This window comes from Ochotona curzoniae, unplaced genomic scaffold (assembly GCF_017591425.1).
Source record: "Ochotona curzoniae isolate NIBS_2020 unplaced genomic scaffold, NIBS_Ocur_1.0 contig_430, whole genome shotgun sequence".
NCBI classification, from domain to species: Eukaryota; Metazoa; Chordata; class Mammalia; order Lagomorpha; family Ochotonidae; genus Ochotona; species Ochotona curzoniae.
Window position 1 is genome coordinate 15,727,856 of NW_024466219.1, and position 19,116 is coordinate 15,746,971.

General features: G+C 52.4%; 1 protein-coding gene across 1 annotated transcript; it reads right to left on the bottom strand.

Moving 5' to 3' along the window:
- Positions 1–736: 736 nt before the first annotated feature.
- Positions 737–18,618, bottom strand: RAB7B (RAB7B, member RAS oncogene family). The gene is made up of 6 exons (XM_040985546.1): positions 18,495–18,618; positions 13,193–13,261; positions 12,606–12,732; positions 11,713–11,928; positions 6,238–6,363; positions 737–2,261 (listed from the first exon to the last, which is right to left on the bottom strand). Exons 2-6 carry the CDS (start codon positions 13,243–13,245, stop codon positions 2,184–2,186), a joined length of 600 nt encoding a protein of 199 aa, XP_040841480.1. The 5' UTR covers positions 13,246–13,261; positions 18,495–18,618; the 3' UTR covers positions 737–2,183.
- Positions 18,619–19,116: the final 498 nt, after the last annotated feature.

Genomic DNA, 19,116 nt, shown 5'->3' on the forward strand with positions numbered 1-19,116 from the left:
ACAGGTTTTGGGAAGTTACTAAGGATTGGGCCGAGCATGTAGGGAAGCTACATGACCTAAGTCATGATTGGTGTGCTTATTACATGATGTGAGGAACTGTGTATGGATTGGTTTGTGTAATGTAAAAAGGTCTGGGTGAAAAATAGTTAATGAGGAGATTCTCCCAGGCGCGCTTCAAGGCTATGCTAGAGCTAGAGCTATCGCTATCACTTCAAGGCTATTGCTAGCTAGCACTAGGCTGCTTTGCTTTACTGTAATAAATCTTACAAGTGCTGTAACTGCTTTCACTTTGACAACGCTAAAAGTCTTGACCAATAAACTTTTTTAAAGAATCTTTACTGTATCGGGGTCTTACTTGCGGGACGAGGGACCCCGATAGGCCCAGAAAGGGATAAAAAGCAAGAGTTAAATATAAAATGGAACAATCACAGAAAGTTGCTGTCATCAACTTCATAAGTGTGGCCCTTCTCCTGGTCCCTTTGTAATGCTGTCAGACGGTTGGTGCATGTAGGGCTGAGGCATTGGGACAGTGTCAGGCTATCATGTAAGGGTGGCTCATACTGCCTAGATGCTCCAACTGGCAATGGAGAGCCATCCTGTGTGGCTAATGGGCAGGTGGTGCATACAACGTGGATCCGCTGGACACAAGAAGACACATTCCCAGGTGCGAACGCAGCATGATAGGGCAAGATGGTGTCATGTCATTGAGGACAATGCCCAGGTGAAAAGTGCTGACTCATTTATTTCTGGAGTTTTCCATCTATTGGGTTGCTCAGTGTGCAAGGAAGGCTGCAGAAAGTGAAGCAGCACCTGCAGTCACCACGCTGAGAACAAAGGGACAAGAGGATGATGAGCTGTGCGCATGAACATTCTCAGCCGTGACACATCTGACTCCCAGGGTAGCCTGGGTGACCTACAGAACATCACCCCCACCATGAGGACACCCATTGCTTCTGGGACTCCAACATGTGCTTCTGCCAAGCCTGACTCTGTGGGGGCTCCCCGCTGATATCCTGGATGAGCCCTTTCGCTCTGTGGGGGAGAAGGGACTCCAGGACTCCTGCTGCCTCCCCCACTTCTCTGGTGTCAGGTGACACGTGGTGATGCTGACCTCACTAGCTCAGCATGGGGGCTCCAAGGAGGCAACTTCGGTGGGGACATGGACTTGGCCTGAGGCTAGAGTTTGTCTCCTTCACTGCAGTTCTTGTCCCTTTCTTACTAAGCGTGAGGACCTGGGGACTCTGGCTCCACAAACTCTATAACGCTGAGCTTGTCCAGAGCTGGAAAACAGCTCTCAGCAGCCTAGGTGGAAGGCATCCCTGCTGCTCAACCCCAGCATGGAGGGACACTGCTGCCCTCTTGTGGACGACTGGCAGAGCACCAAGGGGACGTCTTGCGGGGCCGGGTTCCCAATAGGTAGCCCTCCTGGACCACTTTGTGTCTCAAACATCACCTTACCCCCTACCTCCTGGTCTCTTTGTCCTATCACACCATTGTTCATTTTTTCAAAACACCTGTTTAAACCCTGTGCCTGTCCCCCTCATCAGGTGTTTGGTTTGTCCCTGGATCCTAGTGTATTGCACATGGTAGGTTCAGGAACACAGGTTGAAGAAGTGAGAGTGGTTATTAGGGATGGCTGAGACTTAGTGCAGCCCCTCTGGTGTAGGCAGGTCACGCACCACCCCCACTCACAGATGAGCAAGCTGAGACTTCAGAGATGTATGTAGGTGGCTTAAGCACCCAATCAGGCCCCTGTGTGCCTGGTGGCCTTTCCAGGTCCCCTACATTCCCCTGTGGAAGGGGCAGGGGACTGGGGAGGGGTCTCAGGCTTCCCTGCTGGGGAATTTGGGGTACACAGTCTCACAACCTCTTCTAGTGGCTGAAGGTTGCTGAGCTGCATCGTCCTGTGTACTAGTGGCTTTGGGATGGGCGCAGGAGGAGCCAGGAGGGCAGGCTGACGGGGTCGCAGGACCTAAAGGTCATTGGTCTCTCTGCCCAGATGTGCCTTCTGGCAGGAGAGTCGGGGCCACCAAGGATGTCCATATCTTCTCTAGGGTTTGCAGTTTGACCATGATTCTCAGGGGGCAGCCCTCCGCTGCCTTCGCTCAGCCAGGGGAGACGCTGCCCGCTGGTTCTGGGCCCAGAGTCTGCAGTTGAAGGCCAGGTCCAGGGCCGCTGTGGAGTCAGCAGCATCTTCTCTGGGCCTGGTGTGGTGACAGCTTAATGGAGTCTGTGAGATGGCTCTCCAGGATGCCGCGGTACTGGGGGAGGAGAACTGGTCAGCCATCGTGTCCACATGCCCCCTTGTGAAGTCACTGGTGCTTCCACCCCCACCTCACCCCCTCCCTCTTCTTCCCAGGAGCCCAGGAGGTTGGGTGTTTGCATTAGGAACCTGGTCTCTGCCTGGGGCCCTTTCTGCTCTCCAGAAGGACTGTAAAGGGACACTGGCTTGGGCAGATGATGACTCTGGGCTTCTTTAAGAGCCAGCTCCCTCCTAACATTGTAGCACTTTGTGCCCAATGACCTTGACTTCCTGCCTTCTGTCCTTCCCCCAGGAAGCCCACCAGGAGCCCATTCTGGGGCTCAGGGTCTGGGGAGGGGGTGATGGAAGCAGGGGGCCTTTACCCATGGGATGGACCCCCTGGCACCCAGCCAAAGTCTTGTATGGCTCTCGATGCAGGAGTGCACTGCATGGGCTTCTGGCTAGGGCAGGAACCAGTAAACCCCACGGCCCTCTGTGTACTAGTGGCCCTGCCGTGGTAGTAATGATGCAAGTAGGGTTGAGCTTCCTGCACACCACGTCAAGCAGATCTGTTTGGGGTAATCTGGATTGTGTCTTCTGATTTTTATCTGCTTTGTGGCTCCTGGGCATATTCTGGGCACACACTGGACTGCCAACTAGACCCCTGAATTCCTGGGGTCTGGGACCATGGAAATGTCAGGTTCCTCTGCTACATCCATTTTGACAGCTCCCCAAGATGCCCAAGAGAGTCCCTAATTTCTCTGTCATTCATGCCACCTGTGACTCAGCAGTCATTGACCCTGAGGGCCCAGGGACAGTCCTTTCTCAAAGCATCTGGTCTTTGGACAGCCTCCATCTGAGTCTGCCCCTTGCAGAGCACAGGCTGTCCCTGGTCAGCCTGGAGGGTGGGCCTGGCTGCCCCTTAGATGATCCTCCCATGTTATCAGAATTTTGAATTAAGCTGCACAGACTGGGGTCAGCATGTGGTGCAGCACATTAAGCTGCTGTTTACAATGCCAGCATCCCATATCAGAGTTCCAGTTCCATTCCCGGCTGCTCCACTTCCAATCCAGCCTCCTGCTCATGCAGGAGAAGGCAGAAGAAGATGGCCCAAATGCTCAGGTCTCTGCTGCCTACATGGGAGACTCGGATGGAGTTCCTGGCTCCTGGAGTTGGTGTGGCTGAGAGTTGGAAACTGTGACCATTTGGGGGAGTGAACCAACAGATTTCTCTGTCTTTTTCTCCACCTTCCGCCCCCACAAAGCTCTTTTCCTCTGCCCTTAAAATGAATCTGTCAATCTTTAAAAGAAAAGAAATGTACAGTCAGGTATGGCCAACAGTCTTTTGGTTAACAAGGAACCATATGATTGCAATGTCAATGACATCACAGCTGTATCAGTTGTGTAAGGACATCACAAGGTTTGTGGTCTGATAGGGTTGCCTAAGGACTCTGCCTAAGATATGTTCTAGAACAAATCTATTGTTGCGATACATAACATCTGTATCTTATTTAGAATTTCTTTTGAAAAATTATCTATTTGCAAGGGAGAGAGAGTGAGGGCTCCCACCCACTGAGTCAGTCTCCAAAGGCCTGCACAAGCTGGGCCGAAGCCAGGAGCGCGGAATTCCTTCCAGCTCTCCACGTTGGTGGCACAGTCCTGACTACCTGGGTCATCCTCTCTGATTCCCAGCATCTGCTGAGCAGGAAGCTGGCGTCTGAGTCTGCAGCCAGCTACCAGAGCCAGGCGCCCCACTGCAGACGGGATGTCTTAGCAGCCCAAATGCCAGCCCTGTGTGTGCTTTAACAGGGAGGCTGTGTGCTGGGGCACGGAGCAGCAGGCACTCTGCGAACAAAGTTACATCCTCTGGATGCTCTGGGAGAAATGTCCACAGCTTGGCTTTCTGCCCTCCTCAGTGGGGAGGATCCAGCCTCGAGTGTGGGCTCTGGCCCACGTGGTCCCAAATGCCATCCAGTTCTCCCTACTGCAGCTGATGGGGCCCCTCGTGGCACTGAGCTAATTTTAGCTAAAATTCCAATGTTTCTGAACCTCCAGGTAAGGGACAAGGGACAAAAGAGTGTCACTAAGGCCCTGGTTCCAGTTAATCCCCAGCATGGATACCAACATTGTCAGTTTGCTGCTCAGATTTCTTTCCTGGGAAACTGAAGCAGCTGCAAGCCACACATTGGTTTCCTGTGTCATCCTTTGCTCCAGACTCCTGGGGCTGCTTGTTCAGGTCTTGGGGGTCGGGGGAAGGTCTGACTCTGCCAAGCTTCCATGAGGCTGTGACTGTGGGAGCCTGGCCCCACCTCCAGGGCTGGGCACCTCAGTGGCTTTCCTTTAGTCCTGCCCACGACTGGCCTCATGAGGGCGCAGTAACTTCACGGAGCACCTGCAAGGGAACCTGCCATTGCCCTCTTGTCCTTTTCCAGCTAATGCGAGAGGAGCTGAGCTCCTGTGCGACATGTCACACCACTGGAACCTGGTGACAGTCCCGGAAGGGGTGGCCTTGTTAACTTGGGAAGAACAGATGGGGGGGGGTCTCTCCTTTTTTTATTAGGCGAGGGTAGGCGTTTGGCACAATGGATACAACCACATCAGGGTGACTGGGTTGAAATCCCAGATTTCCACTTCCTGCCAATGTACACCCAGGGTTGGGGGGTTGGGAAGTGACAGCTGAACTACTTGGACCCTGCCACCATGTACAAGATCCAAGCCCTGACTGTTACAGGTATTTGGGGAATGACCAGGGGATGGGTGATGACTCTCTGTTTGTCTAATTATCAAATAAAATGAAATTAATTGTTGCACATCCTGCATCATTTCTGACAAAGTAGTCCACCATAGGCATCTGGTCACAGTCCCAGGACCTCTGGTCTTACCCTTCTCTCTGCCCCCTGGGACTCTGCATTCAGCAATCCCCGCACTGTACTGCCTGTGTCGGGGGAGCTTTAAGCACCCATCACCCTGCAAGGTCATTCCTGCCAGGTATACCCCCGTGTGATGGGAGCCAGCTTCCTGGACCTTGTGATAAAGCCACACTTGACCATATGTAGAGAGCCATGTTCTGCACTGCTTCCAGCTGATTGCAGGCAGGGAGGGAGGCACAAGCCTTGGCCATGGTCTGCCATCCACCTCTGTCACCATGCGCAGTGCTTCTGTCCTGTGTCACCATCCACGATGACAACAGGTGCTGCCATTTTGGGGTGGGGCAGGGGAACCTCCAATCCCAACCCTCGGTGTTCATTTCCTTTCTTCAAAATCCTTGTTAGCACCCTCTCTCCCTGCTTCTGAGGATCCCAGTCAGATTGAGTGCAGCAGGACAGCGGAACAAGCCCCGCCCCAGGCCAATCTTTCAAGTCTTCCTCTGAGCCTCCTAAACCATCAGCACTGAAACCCTGCTCCCGCTCCCACTCCTGCTCCTGCTTCCGGCCCCACCCTGAGCTCTCCCCTCACTGCCACCCTTCCCCTGTCACAGGCAGCTGGGTGGGTGCCTATCCCCAGGACCCTGGCACCAGCTCCTGTCCCAGGGTTGCAGTCACTCCCACAGCTACTCTCTCCAGGGCTTGGCACAGCTGATGGCCTCAGCAAGTGCTTGTCTGTGCTGATTCATGGTTGGGTTTGGAGGGTGTCAGTGACCCCATGGCTTTGCTATCCTGCCAAGACTAAGGCTTGGTGCCACTGGGCTTTTCTGCCACTAGAAAGGACTGGATCAGATCAGTGGTCTTCAAATCCTGACTAAATTGGAGTCTCCGGGGTAGGGAGCTGGAGGGAAGGTTTTAAGGTAGCAGAGGAACCACCAGCTGTAATGCCCTAGTAGTCACCTCGCTCTGAACCCCTGGGGTTCCAGAAGTGGAGTTGTGCTGAATCCCTTCAGCAGCTGGTTAACCAAGGCATGAGCATTCCTACCTGCGCCAGCACGCTCTCCTCTGCAGGTTCCTGCCAGCCCCAGCCTGGGGGCCAGCCCCAGCAGGTGCTCCCACCATGCCTACTCACCCTCGCCAGTGCCCGACTGGCCAGCATCTCAAAGGCTTGCACCACATTGATGTCGCTTTTGGCACTGACTTCGAAATAGGGAATGTCTTTCTCTTGACACCAGCCTTGGGCTAATTCCTGGGGCACCTGAATGAGGAGTAAAAATGGTCACTGTGTGTGTCTTCACCATGATTGTTACCATCAGTCACATCACTGCCTCCCATCATCTTAACCTCCACTTTCAGACCATCCCACCTTCGCTGCCACTGTAGCACCTGCAGCCCACACCTCAGCTGTCATTTTCCTCCCATGGCACAGTGTCCAGGTCTGTCCTGGTGCCCAGTTATCACAAATATTGTATCTCATGTCCCTCTCTTCCCATTTGATTTTATGGAAGGACGGAATGCAAACTCTGAGACACCAGGGTCTGGCATGATGACTCAATTGGCTAATCCCCACTTTGCATGTGCTGGGATCCCATATGCGCACTAGTTCATGTCCTGGTTGCTCCATTTCCCATCCAGCTCCCTGCCTGTGGCCTGAGAAAGCAGTGAAGGATGGCCCAAAGCTTTGGGATCCTACACATGCATGGGAGACCCAGAAGAAGCTCCTAGCTCCTGGCTTTGGATTGGCTCAACTCTGCCATTGTGGCCATTTGGGGAGTGAGCCAGAGGACGAAAGATCTTTCTCTCTGCAAATCTGCCTTGCCAGTAATAATAAATAGATCTTAAAAAAAAAACCCAACAAACGCTGAGACATCAATTCAGATTATGTCACACAATAATCCTTTCTTCCTGATCCCTGGGCCACCCTCACAATGCTGACCTGAGAGAAAGCCCTGCCTTTTCCCTTCCGGTGTGAACTACAGTCAGGATTTTCACACTTGCTTTGTCTTTAATTATGAAGTCAAAATTATTTATCACTTAGGCTCTGGTCCTGGAAATAGACTTGAGGTGTGGACTTGAGGACATGGGAATTGTCAACGGTTCGGAAGTGTTACTCCCAGTAATTTCCTTTTTGGACCACAATAACCATTGACATTCTGGTCTGTGATGGTTCTGCTCATTGGAGCCAAAATGTTTGGAAAAAATTAGTTCAGCTTGCACAATTTTATTTATAATGTTTCCCCACTTCTTTGCATCTGGAGTGATTAATTATATGTGTTAAAATTAGAATGCCAGGGTCTGGCACGACGGCTCAATGGCTAAATCCTTGTCTTATAAGCATCAATATCCCATGTGGGTACCGGTTTGTATCTTGGTTGCTTCACTTCCCATCCAGCTCCCTGCTTGTGGCCTGGGGTAGTCAAGGACAGCCCAAAGCCTTGGGACCCTGCACCGCAGTTAGAGACCTAGAAGAAACTCCTCGCTCTGGATCAGTCAGTTCTGATCACTGAAGCCATTTGGGGAGTAAACCAGTGGATAGAAGAACTTTCTGTTTGTCTCTCCTTCTCTCAGTAATTCTGATCTGCCTTTCCAATAAAAATAAATAACTTTTCAGAAAACTTGTAAAAAAAGTTAGTATGTCATATATTAATAGGTCAACTGTTACCAAAAATATCAAGAATATTTTTAAAAAGCATGATTCTAATTCTGCATGTCAGTGGTAGGCCAGAAATGATCTGTTTGAGCATACAGCAAAACATCCACATTTCTGTGAATAAACTTCTTGTGGTATAGATGCTAACAAAGTTGTTCCTTACAATAAAAGTGACTTTTTAAAACTACTACCTTTTTATAGAAGGAGTAGAGCTGTTTTTTCTTTTAAAGCTAGGTCGGTGATCTCTTTAAATTTCTTCTTAAGCTTATTTCAAAGACAGACCGTGTGCGTGAGAGAAGAGATGGAGAGAGAGCTGGGGGAGAGAGATGGAGGGAGATCCTCCACCTGCTGGTTCATTCCACAAACAGCAGCAGCAGCAGTCTGGGCTAAGTTGAAGCCAGAAGCCCAGAGCTCCATCTCGATCTCTCATGTGAGAGCAGGTGCCCAATGAGCTGAGCCATCTTTCACTGCTTTTTCAGATGCATTTTAGCAGAGAGCTGGATGGGATGTGAACTTGAACTGGTGCTCCCAAGTATACCAGCATAGCACACTATAGTTTAACCTGATGAACCACAATGTGGGGCCGAAGTCAGTAATGTTTTTTAAAATCACTCTGAGTACGTGTGAGTGTGTGTGTGTACCTGTGTGTGTACAGTGTAATAAAATACACAGCAGTGTAGTTTGGTGTTTTCATCTCAGTGTACCGTTCAGGGCACCAAGGACCAGCACGCCATGGTACAGCCGTCACTGCTGCTCCTCAACTTTTTCACTTTTCAATTTCTTAATTTTGTCATTTTTTCAATATTTAATTTATTGTTAAGCAGCCAAAGCCACCTCGTGTCACCAGTTTGTCCTATGGAGACATCAGGGGGAGGGCAAGAGTTGCACCATTTCCTTTACTTGGCAATTGCAGAAAATTCATGCTCTAGTTTCTGTGCCTGAAAGAAGTTGGCATGGGCCTGAGGATGTATGTGAAACAAGGATGGGGCATGGGCTGAGTTGGGTGCTGTGGTATGAGCTGTATGAGCTATAGAGAGGGCACCTTCAGGACTCACCCACTGGGAGCCAGTCCCCCGAGAGTGACCCCTGGGACCCTGCTAGGTCTCTGCCACAGCAAGGGCACCCTGGCTTTACAATGAGGTCCCTGCATGTAAGTGCCCTGCTCTCCTCCACCTTCTTTTCTCTACTCCCTGATGGTTCCAAGTTTCCTCACCTCCACTCCTCCTTCTTCATTCCCCTGGGACCCTTCCCTGCACCTCTTCCCCCACCCTGTCCTCCCGGACCCTCCCTTGCCTGACCGCCTATCCCCACCAGCTTCTTCCAAACCTTGGTCCTTCCTCTTGCTATATAAGCCAAGTCTTCTCCTCCCCACTGCCTGGGAATATGACCTGGATCCTTCTGTCCCTGGGAGCTGCCACTGGCACCTCACCTGCCCGGTGCCTCTTTCACTGCACCCCTGCCATCTGATGGGACTTCCTGTGCTCTCGGTGCCAGCCACTACTTCTCACAACTCACTGACAGCATCCCCACCTCAGCCTCTCCCTCCTCAGGCCACACCAGGGCCTCTGCACACTGCTAAACCCACTCTCCTCTGTGCAATCGCTTCCTATTCCCTAGCCTCGTCTCATCCCCTACTCCTGTGCTTTCCCAAGGCCCTCATGGCTGCTCTTGCCTGGAAAAAAACAAAGCCTCAGGTCCCTTGTTTCTGGCTTTTTCCCAGGTAGGGCTGTGCAGGGAGAACATTCCGCAGACCCACATCAAGTTCACAGTCTCTTCTATCAGCTGGCAGCATCAAATCTTCCTCCTTGATTGGCGGCTGCTCCCTGATCAGCTGGCCAGACTGCCCATTGTTTGCAACTCTCAGCTTCTCATTAACTTCGAACCACCTACCCCACGAGTGGCAGAAACAGGACAGGACGGCAGACTGGAAACTTGTCTGCTATAAAGCTGGTTGGGCCCCAGAATGCCCTGGGACCATGCGTGTTTCCAAAGATCATAACCAAGAACTTCTTAGGTGACTCTAAAATCCCCACAAGGGGGTCAGGAGAAATCTCTTGGGACAGGATTGTCCTTGAAGTCAGATTCCTCTGTTTCTCACTGCCCCCACACTGCCTAGCGAGGGAATAGGCTTGTCTCAAGTCCAAAGGAAGCTTCTAGAAACCTCCAGGAAGATCATTAGCCTATAATCCCTGAGGTTTGGTGGGCTGGTGTCTGACATATCCCTGAGCAATCCAAGGCTAAGGCTATGGGACAGAGAGGAATATAGCCAGCGTACATGAGTGTGCCAGGGCAAGGAGGTGTGGGCTGGGGCTCATGTAAACCCAGAGACTGCTTGAAGGAGGTGTGACCCCCACTAAGTGGAGGAGCAGCTGAAAAGTTAAGGGTTGAGGAGGGGGAAGAGGAGAACACAAGAACCTCATCAAGGGAGGGCACCACCCGGCTCTCCTCACCTCCCCTTCCTCTGCTCTGAACAGCTTCTTGAAGATAAGGGTGTGTGTGGTGTGTGTTGATCAGGTGGCAATACAGTCAAAGGCAGCCAGCTCCCCTTGCTGGAACACAGGGGTCTCACCAGTAACTGCCCCATGGGGAAAGGAAAAAGCCACACGTCGCCTTTGAATGGACTTAGGACTGGGCTTGCTAGCCGGGCCTGGGTATTAGTAATGAGCGAAGGGAACTGAGTTTCCAGTGAAAGGGACCCTGGAGCTCCTGGTGCTCCATTCCCACAGCTGCTGGGGATCTCAAGCTGCCTGCAGGTGCAGAACGAGCTCCTGGGCTCAGCATGTCCCAGTCAAACATGGTGCCTCTAGGAGCAGCCTGCTCTCCCCTTTGTAGGTGGCAGCTCAGTGGGCAGCACTGTTTATGCCCTGTCCTCCCATCCCAGCCCCTTCCATCCAACCACTTGTTCCACAATGCCCAAGGACACCTCAGTTCTCCTACTGCGTTTCTCGATTTGAACCATCTTGCAAACAGAGTCCAAACACCATGGTTCAGTTCCCCATTGCTTTTTTCTATTTGAGACATTGACAAAAAAAAAAAAAAAAGTAAGCGATTTTTTGATGCCACATGGCTTCTTTGGCATGAGAGCATCTTTCATAAATTAAGTCTACCTCTTCCCTTTCCTATTGGCAGGTGATGATTAGAAGAGCCAGCTTCTCGGTGGCAAGCATTTTCACTGCCAGCTCCCTTCCACCAGGAAGCAGACTGGCTGTCCAGGGGTTAGCCCCATGGTGCAGAGCATGCGCGAGCTGTTTAGGTGAATACTTTCCCATTAAGCATGTAGGCCCAGAAATTATATATTTTCTTATTTAAGAGACAGAGAGTTCTCTTTTGATAGTTCACTCCTGCCAAATGCTCACAGAAATAGGGGATTAATATGACTCTCATGTGGGCAGCAGGAGGCCAACCGCTTGACCCATTGCTGGTGCCTCCTGGAGTCCGCAGTAGGAGGAAGCTGTGGTCAGGAGCTAGAGCTGGGAATCAAACTCAGCCACTCTGATGTAGGACACAGGTGTCTTAGTGACCACTGGGCTAAAAGCCTGCCCCGTCCATAAATTCTGCAGTCCCTCTCACTCCCCTCAGCAGACACACTGTCCTACAGATTAGCTCTGGTTCCAGTGAGACCTAGTCCCTACCTGCAACTGAAACCTGAACTCCTCTACTCCTAGAGGAGACTTGTTCCCAGCTCTTGGTCCACATCACGTTGGAACCCACCTCTTCCAGGAAGCCTGTCCAGTGTTCTGGGTGTGGGTGGAGGTCCCTCCACTGCAATTCCCAAATCTCCAGGATAGTTCTCTCTCACTGCGTTTGGCATCGTGTGTCATCATTGTCTGTATCCACTACCAGACTGAAATTTTGCAAGTAGGAGATGTCCCTGATTCAGCTCTGTATGTGTGAGACAAGACACAGCAACTGGCACCAGCTCACACACTGCTTGTTGAATGAATGAAGGAATGGTACCTTCCGGTCATCCAGGTCGATTTTGTTTCCCAGCACCACCATGGGGTAGGGCTGCTCCACAGGGATGATCTTGGCCAGAACGTCACCCCGCCAGATATCCAAGGCTTCAAAGGATTCCAGGTCTGTGACATCGAAAGCCAGGAGACAGCCATCGGAGCCTTTGTAGAAGGTGGACACTACAGAGCGGAACCGCTCCTGCCCGCCTGTGTCCCAGATCTAGAGGGGAAGAAGGGCCACCAAGGGCTGGGGTGAGTGGCTGGAGGGAGGCCTCACCATGTTTCAGTTCTCTCTCCTGGTGAGGAGGTAGGAAGTCCTGGCACAGGGGTACCCAGTCCCTTCACGCTGGAGTGCTTGACCTCCCCACCCCTATCCTGCCCCGCCCCGCTGCATACAACACCGCTGCAGGGACACTCACACACTCATAGCCGGCTCTCAGTGGGACTGCTTTTCCCATCTGAGGGATCCTGAAAGCTCGACCTTGAGAGTGACTTGCCCAAGGTCATTGCTAAGTTTCCCAGAGATTCTGAGACTAGGTGGTGCTTCTCATCTCCCAGTTTCGGGGCTTGTTCTCTTCCTTCTAGATCAGGGATCAACACCTTGCCTGCCCCACCTCCATCCCCAGAACCACATAGCAAACATTTGCAGCCTTGCAAGCTATGTTTTTCTTAGTTATAGTAACTCAAGGACTTGATCATCCTGTGCAAAACATAGGAAGTGAGCCAATGGGTGTTGCTGTGTCCCAAGAAAAGCATATTTATCGAATCAGCTAGGGCACAAGTCAATCTCTGGCTTGGACCATGCTAGCTCTGGATACAACTCACTGTGTCAGTAGCTGTGCAGGGGTGCGAGCGAGCAACAGGTGGGTGTTTTCTGCAGAGGTGGTGGTGGCTCACCTGCAGCTTCAGCGTCGTGTCCTCCAGGTTGATGATCTTGGAGAGGATGCTGGCCCCCAGTGTGGTCTGGTAATCTTCATAAAACGTCTTGTGCACATATTGGTGAAGGAGGGAAGTCTTCCCCACGCTACGGGAAAACCCCAGGCACACGTGAGCACACAGCTTCATTTGTCCCGTTCTCAATGTCTTATCATACCCCTCTCATGGCTGTCTCTCCCTGAGATTCTGAATTTCTAACATCCTTGGTCCACGGGACTAAGGCATGTTTTTTGGAGACAGAAAACAATGAAAATGATCTGAGATGTTGGCTGCTCAGGGTTTTCTTGAATGTTGCAGGCAGTGGGGAGGGCAGTCAGCTGTTAAATGGCTTGTCTGGTTACTAGTCACACAGCCAGTTATTAAAGGTTAATGCAGAGCTAGGACCAGGAGTCATCAATTGCTCGATTGCTCTACAGCCTCTTTCTCCCAGTTACGCTTCTTCCTGGTGCCACCTGAGTCAGGAAGGGACCCATGGGAGGTGGGAGCACACCCCAGTACCAGGGATGGGGTCTCAATGCCTCTGGGTTAGAGGCGATTCCTGTGCTTACCCAAGGGCGCCAACAATGATGAGTTTCAGGTCCACTTTCTTCTGGGGATTCATGGAAGGGCTCCAGAACCTGCAGAGAAAGAGGGGATTTGCAAAGGCTGACTCTAGGCGCCTGAGGCCATCCTGAGGCTGGCCTTGCACCCCTGTCCGTTGAGGACCTGCCTGGGTTCCTCCCCATATCTGCCCCGGGGAACCTCCTGAGGTGGATCTAGAAGAGTGGTGATCCAGAGGGCAATCAAATGCCTCTGCCTGCAACTCTCCCAAATCTGCTCTTTGAGGTAACCCAGAGTGCCAGGGTAGAATGGGGCTGACCAGAGGCCTCACGGTCAGCCAAGCCTGCAGCCAGCCTGGGATGCAGGGCCGTGTCAGGAGAGGGGATAGGGAGCAGGGACAAGGGGCTCGTTGTCAGCAGGGCCCACAGGCTGTGGGTGGAAGCATGCTCCACCCCCACTCCCAGCTGAGACAGGGCTGTAGCTGCCAATCAAAAAAAGCTCACTGCAGCTGGCCAGAGAGGAGTTGACATGTTTCTAGGAAGCCACTTGGCAGCCAGAGCTGAGAGCCCTAAAATGTCCCTGTTGGGCATTTCTAGGAACAGGTCTTAAGAAAACAGTCTGAAAGGCAGGCCAAACATCTCGTTCAGGGCCATTCTGCACAGTTTTGTTCATAAGCATCCAATCCCAAAACAAAACAAAAACAAAACAAAAACCTCGCTGTGGCACACAATAACTGATCTATTAAACAGGCATTCAAATGCTTAAGAGAATTTTATAGCAACGTGGGAAATGTCCAAGCCCCAGTGTCTGAATGCAAAGCAGAAGACAGCAACTTGCATGTGCAAAATCAGCCCAAACATTTAAGTGAGTTTCTACTTGTACAGTGAAAGGCTTACAGGGAGACACATATAAAGATGTCGAGTCCAGCAATCCCAATATGGATTTATAGCTAAAGGAGATAACATCATGTGTTGAGGAGAAATCTGCACCTTGTGTGGCATTGCAGCCCTATGCACAATAGTGACGATGCAAGATCAAGCTGAGTTTATGCATAAGGACAAGGTGGGAGCTCTTCCACTCAGCCTTCGAAAATAGGCCAACTCTGCCCCTTGTAATGATATAAACATCTGGAAAACCTTGTGTTAAAGGAAATAAATCAAACACAGAGAGCTAAATGCTGCCTAAGCTGAACCAGTTGAACTCAGCTACAGGGATTCAGGGGCAGGTGCAGTTGGGGAGATGCTGATCAAAGGACATCAAGATTGCATTCAGGGTATCTACCACACAACCTGGTGCCTGTAGCTAGTATCCATGTCTTGTACTCTTGGAAATCATCAAGAAGACAGGTGTTGGACATTCTCATCATAAAAACACAATAAGCACAAGGGTGCTTCCAGGCATTCCTGGAGAGGCAGACATCATGCCCCAGTGGGTGAACTGCTGCATGGGAGTTCTGCATCCCACACTGGGCTGCCTGGGTTGAGTCCTGGCTCTTTCTTGCATTTCAGACCCAGCTTCCTGGGTGGTAGCCTGTGATGGCTCAGGTGCTTGGGCCCCGGATGCTCTAGAAAGGAAGCCAGCACAGGGAGCTGGGGAAGACACTGGCCCTGGCTGAGCATGCGCAGTGGCTGCTCTGCTTGCCCCGGTGGGTGTGAGGAAGCTGCAGTCCACTCCCATTAGAGGAGGGCAGTTGGCACCTGCAGCCAGCTGCTGACTGGAGATATTCAGAGAGAGACCTGCACCTGTGTGGAGCACGGACAGCCTGGCTTCCTTGTTGCTATGTCCTGGATAATGGTAAGAATCAGAACCCTTAGGATCTGTGTGCACAGGAATCCAGGGCCTTGGGCTGGGAGAGCTGGGAGAGCTCAAGGAGACAGAGCAAGGAGTCAGCAGAACAGAGAGCTGCAGTGGGAGCAGAAAGCATGGGATGGAAATTGTCTACTTCGAGGTTCCCCAGTGGTAGAACCACGCATGTAGTCAGCTCTCACACTACACGCACACTCATGTGCCTCGCATTGGTGCTGAGAGGTCTGCCAAAACCCAGATAAAAATGTACATATCCTTGGGAGGGCTGAAGGAATTCCTATGTTATTACAACACATTGAACATACAACGTGCTAGCGGGCACGGATTACGGGCCTGAGACACGCCAGTCAGCTAATGACTACCATCTGTGCACATCAGCAGCCTGTGGGCACTGCAGCTTTAGGATCCTGATTTGACTCCTAAAGAGCTGGCCAGCCAGAGATGGGAAGCATTTTGTCCCCTCATACAGAAGCTGTAGCTGGACGTGGTACACTCATCTGAATCCGCAGCCCAGGTCCAGAAGCGACAGGCTTCACAGTGGCAGCCACACAGCCCAGGCCTCAGCGTCCCGCGTGAGTGAGAGTCCAGGTGGATGTGCAAGGGAAGGGAGGATGGGAAGATAAAGTGTGTGATTCCTTGCATGCTGCTGAGCATCAGTACCCAAAGCAGAAAACACCCTTTCAGAAGATAAAAAAGACAGCGCACCAAAAAAGAATATGGACAAAGATTATGAGAAAGCAACTTTAGCTAGAAAACTTCCATGAATTCTGATCCATTCCAACTCTGGGATGTTAGGTGGGTGTGAAAAGATGACTCCGAGTAATAGGAAGCTAAGTGTGATATGCAAGTCAAAACATAAGCTGGAGCAAGAATTTGTGTAGCAGGTCCCCCACTGTATACAAATAGGCAACATGTCAGGTCACGTGTTTCATTATATGTACGTCCGTATGATATGTACACTTGGCCTGTGAATGCACATCCAGGAGGGCAGATGCACCCTAGACAGTGAACAGGAGACGGGAAAACCGGTGACAGGCTATGTGTCTGGATTTAATATTTGTTGCACAAGCCCAAGTTATTTTTGTAATTAAACACACACACACACTGGTTTTAAAAAAGTGTGGGCGGAGGGCAATCCGGAGCCTTTTGTATGTGGCTTCCTGGCAGGATGAGGCACTCTGGGGCCTGGGACAGGACAGAGAAGCTGCCAGGCATGGCAGAGTGGTCCTGGTTTAGCAACCGGAGCTCTCAGCCCTGCCAAGTACCTGGCTGACCTCGGGGAGTCCCCTCCCCTACGGCCAACTGCCCTCTCACGGGGGAAATGGAATCCCCTCTGTGGGTGGCACATGTGGGTTCTCATCGCACAATGTCTCCACCTCCTCCAGTTTGGAATGATCCAGATAGCTCCTTCCATCGGGACAGCAGGAGTTTAGGGGCCAGAGACTTGACTGTAGGACTTGCCATTTTCCATCCCATTTGGGGGTACCCATGAATATCTGCACCCCAAAGGCCATTTGATCCAAGCTCCCACCCAGTGCTCCAGCCTTTGCCACCACAGCCATGCCAAGATGTGGCCAGCGACCCCCTGGGCTTCCTCCCTCGCCGGGAACGGTTTCTCCTTGCTTGCGTCCCCTCCACACACCTGCCCCTTCGCCGTTTGCAACCTTCTGCTTGAATTGCCCTGAAGTCTTTCTTCTCAGAACCTTCTGACTTGCCTCAGCCTTTGACTCACCTGCCCCCAACTCCCCAAGCCCTGACTACCTGGGTGCCTTCCCTTGGACCTGCCCTCAAAGTGCTCCATCCTTGTAAGCTCTTGATCCAACTCCCAGTGGGCCGGGCATTTGCTAGGCCTGTTGTTTAAAGATAACCTGCTCTTTGAGCCTGGGGTCGCCCACCGGAGCAAGTGTGATTGGGACTGGGTCCATGGCAGGGGGTGGGTGACTGGGGTTAGACACAGGTTAGGGTCAGCTAAGCAGTTCAACAGATACAGGGATGGCTCAAGTCCCTTCCCTGGCCAGCTCTCTTCTGCTGCTGCCTGGGCCTTGGCTGTGGCTGTCCTTTGAAGCCTCCAGTCACCCACTCAGCTGAGTCAAATGTTCCCAATCAGGGCATCTTCCAGGAGGACAGGCTGAGTCACCCTCCACTGTTAAACCACAGTAGAAGCATGAGCCGGACTACAGGCCCCTGGCGCAGGGCTGCACGTAGCAGAGCCTGAAGACCCTCACTTCCTGTTGGATGTGACCAGCTCATGCCCCCTGCCACAGCCATGGTCTGGCTGATTTGGTGCCAAGCAAGAAAGACAGAGGAGTGCCTGGGTCCAGCTCCGTGGGAAGTCTTGCACCTGCTCTACTTCTGCCTTCCCACTTTCCTTCTCTTCCTGCTCCATGCCTTAGCCAGGACCTGGGCCCTGTCTTTTGCCTCCTTCCAGCCAGGTGAGGCGGATGGACTAGTGACTCTGGCACAGGAGGCGTGGGAAGCAGGCACAGGTCTGGCCCTCCGGCCTCTCAGCATCTCCCCGATGATTGCCTTGGAAAACTACAAAGCATCCGCCCTTAACAACAAGAACTCTCTGATTGCTTTACCCACTGAAGCCCTCGCAGGTCTAGACCTGCTCCTCCTGGGGAGTGCACCCAGAGCCTATTTTGGGGCTACTCACAAGTCTCACTCTTGAGTTCTGTGGGCGTGGCAATCCTGTCTCCCCCAGCTGTGTATTCCCAGGGGCAGGGCAGTGCCCACACCTCTCTGTATCCCTCCTCCTCCCTGCCAAGAGACTGAGGGAAATGCTGGGAGAGGCTTCCCTTAGATGTCTGTCCATCCACGCATCCATCCACGCATCCACGCATGTAGCCATCCAGCAGGAGTGCCCAGTGCCTGCAGTGCCCTAGCCCTGTGTATGTCTGGGGACACAGCTCAGTTAACTATTGCCGCTGGAGCTTGGCAGTGGAGAAGTTGGTTAGCAAGCCCAAAGAAACTGTTTTTATTCAAACATTACAGAGCTCAAACAGTTTACAAAATGCCCTTCGGGCACAGTGGATTTCTGAGGCAGAACAAGTTAGTGGCAAGCTGGGACCGAAACCCAGATCCGCCCAGCTCTGTTTATGGACTCGCCCAGCCTGGGAGCCCTGCGCTGGTAGAAATACTTAAAATCTGCAACAGAAGGGGCAATTTCTTCCTCCAGCGGACACAACTTCCTCCCCGCACCCGCAGAAAAGTAGCCAGTCCACGTGGGAGAAGGCTTGGGCAGGCCCTGAGGCAGCGACACCGCCCTTCCCCGACACGGCCTGGGGCTGACGGCTCTTGTAGATCGCTTGGCCGGGGCCCAGCTGCCAGAGTGCCCCGGGAAGTCCCCTTTTCCGCCACGCTCCGCGAGTTTATCCAGGGTCCGGGGTCTCTGCGCTGCAGCAGGAGAACCGCAGCCTGCTGCCTGCCTCCCCTCCCTCCACGCCTCCCCCCAGCACCCATACAGCAGCCAGAAGGCCGGCGCCGGACTTCCAGGGCACTCACAGTGGCGGCCGCCAGCACGGGGCATCCGAGGGCTGCCGGAGAGGTTCCTGCTGAGTCTGGCTGTTGTTGCAGGACAGGCCAGAGCCAACAGCGCGCTGCTGTAGCCCCGTTGTGGCGAGGCCAGGGCTTCCCTGCGTTTTACTCCTCTTCCTCTCGGCACGGACTTGGGAAAGTTGCAAAAGAGGTTGGGCCGGGTGACCTCAGCCGCGTGGGTGGAGGGGGTGGAGTGGAATGGGAAAGTCGTGGCCTCACAGCTGCCAAGCGAGGCCCCTGGAGCTTCTTCTACAGGGAGTGTGGAGGGTGGCAGCCTAGGTCCTGGAGCTGCGCTGGTGGGTACCCAGGAGACCTCTGGCTCCTGCAGGAGTTTCTGTCTTGGCCCTTTGGTTTACTGAATTTTCAGATACACTCAGATACGGTGGACTAAGCACCTGCCAGGAAGGAAGAGGTCTGATCTTCGTATCCTAACCTCTCTCCAGTATTGTACGTGTGTGCGCGCGCATACAAACACCCTATTCTATCATCACACATAATGTCATAGCCTTATTACACACATCCCATACTCCATCACATACATATATCATACCCCCATACACAGACATACATAACGCTCTCACCACACACA

Excerpts from the sequence above, each read along its gene's own strand:
- RAB7B (XM_040985546.1), bottom strand. The coding sequence starts at position 13,245 with ATGAATCCCCAGAAGAAAGTGGACCTGAAACTCATCATTGTTGGCGCC. Across the intron at positions 12,733-13,192 it reads ATCATTGTTGGCGCCCTTGG|CGTGGGGAAGACTTCCCTCC; the intron begins GTAAGCACAGGA and ends GTTTTCCCGTAG. Across the intron at positions 11,929-12,605 it reads ACACGACGCTGAAGCTGCAG|ATCTGGGACACAGGCGGGCA; the intron begins GTGAGCCACCAC and ends CTTCCCCTCTAG.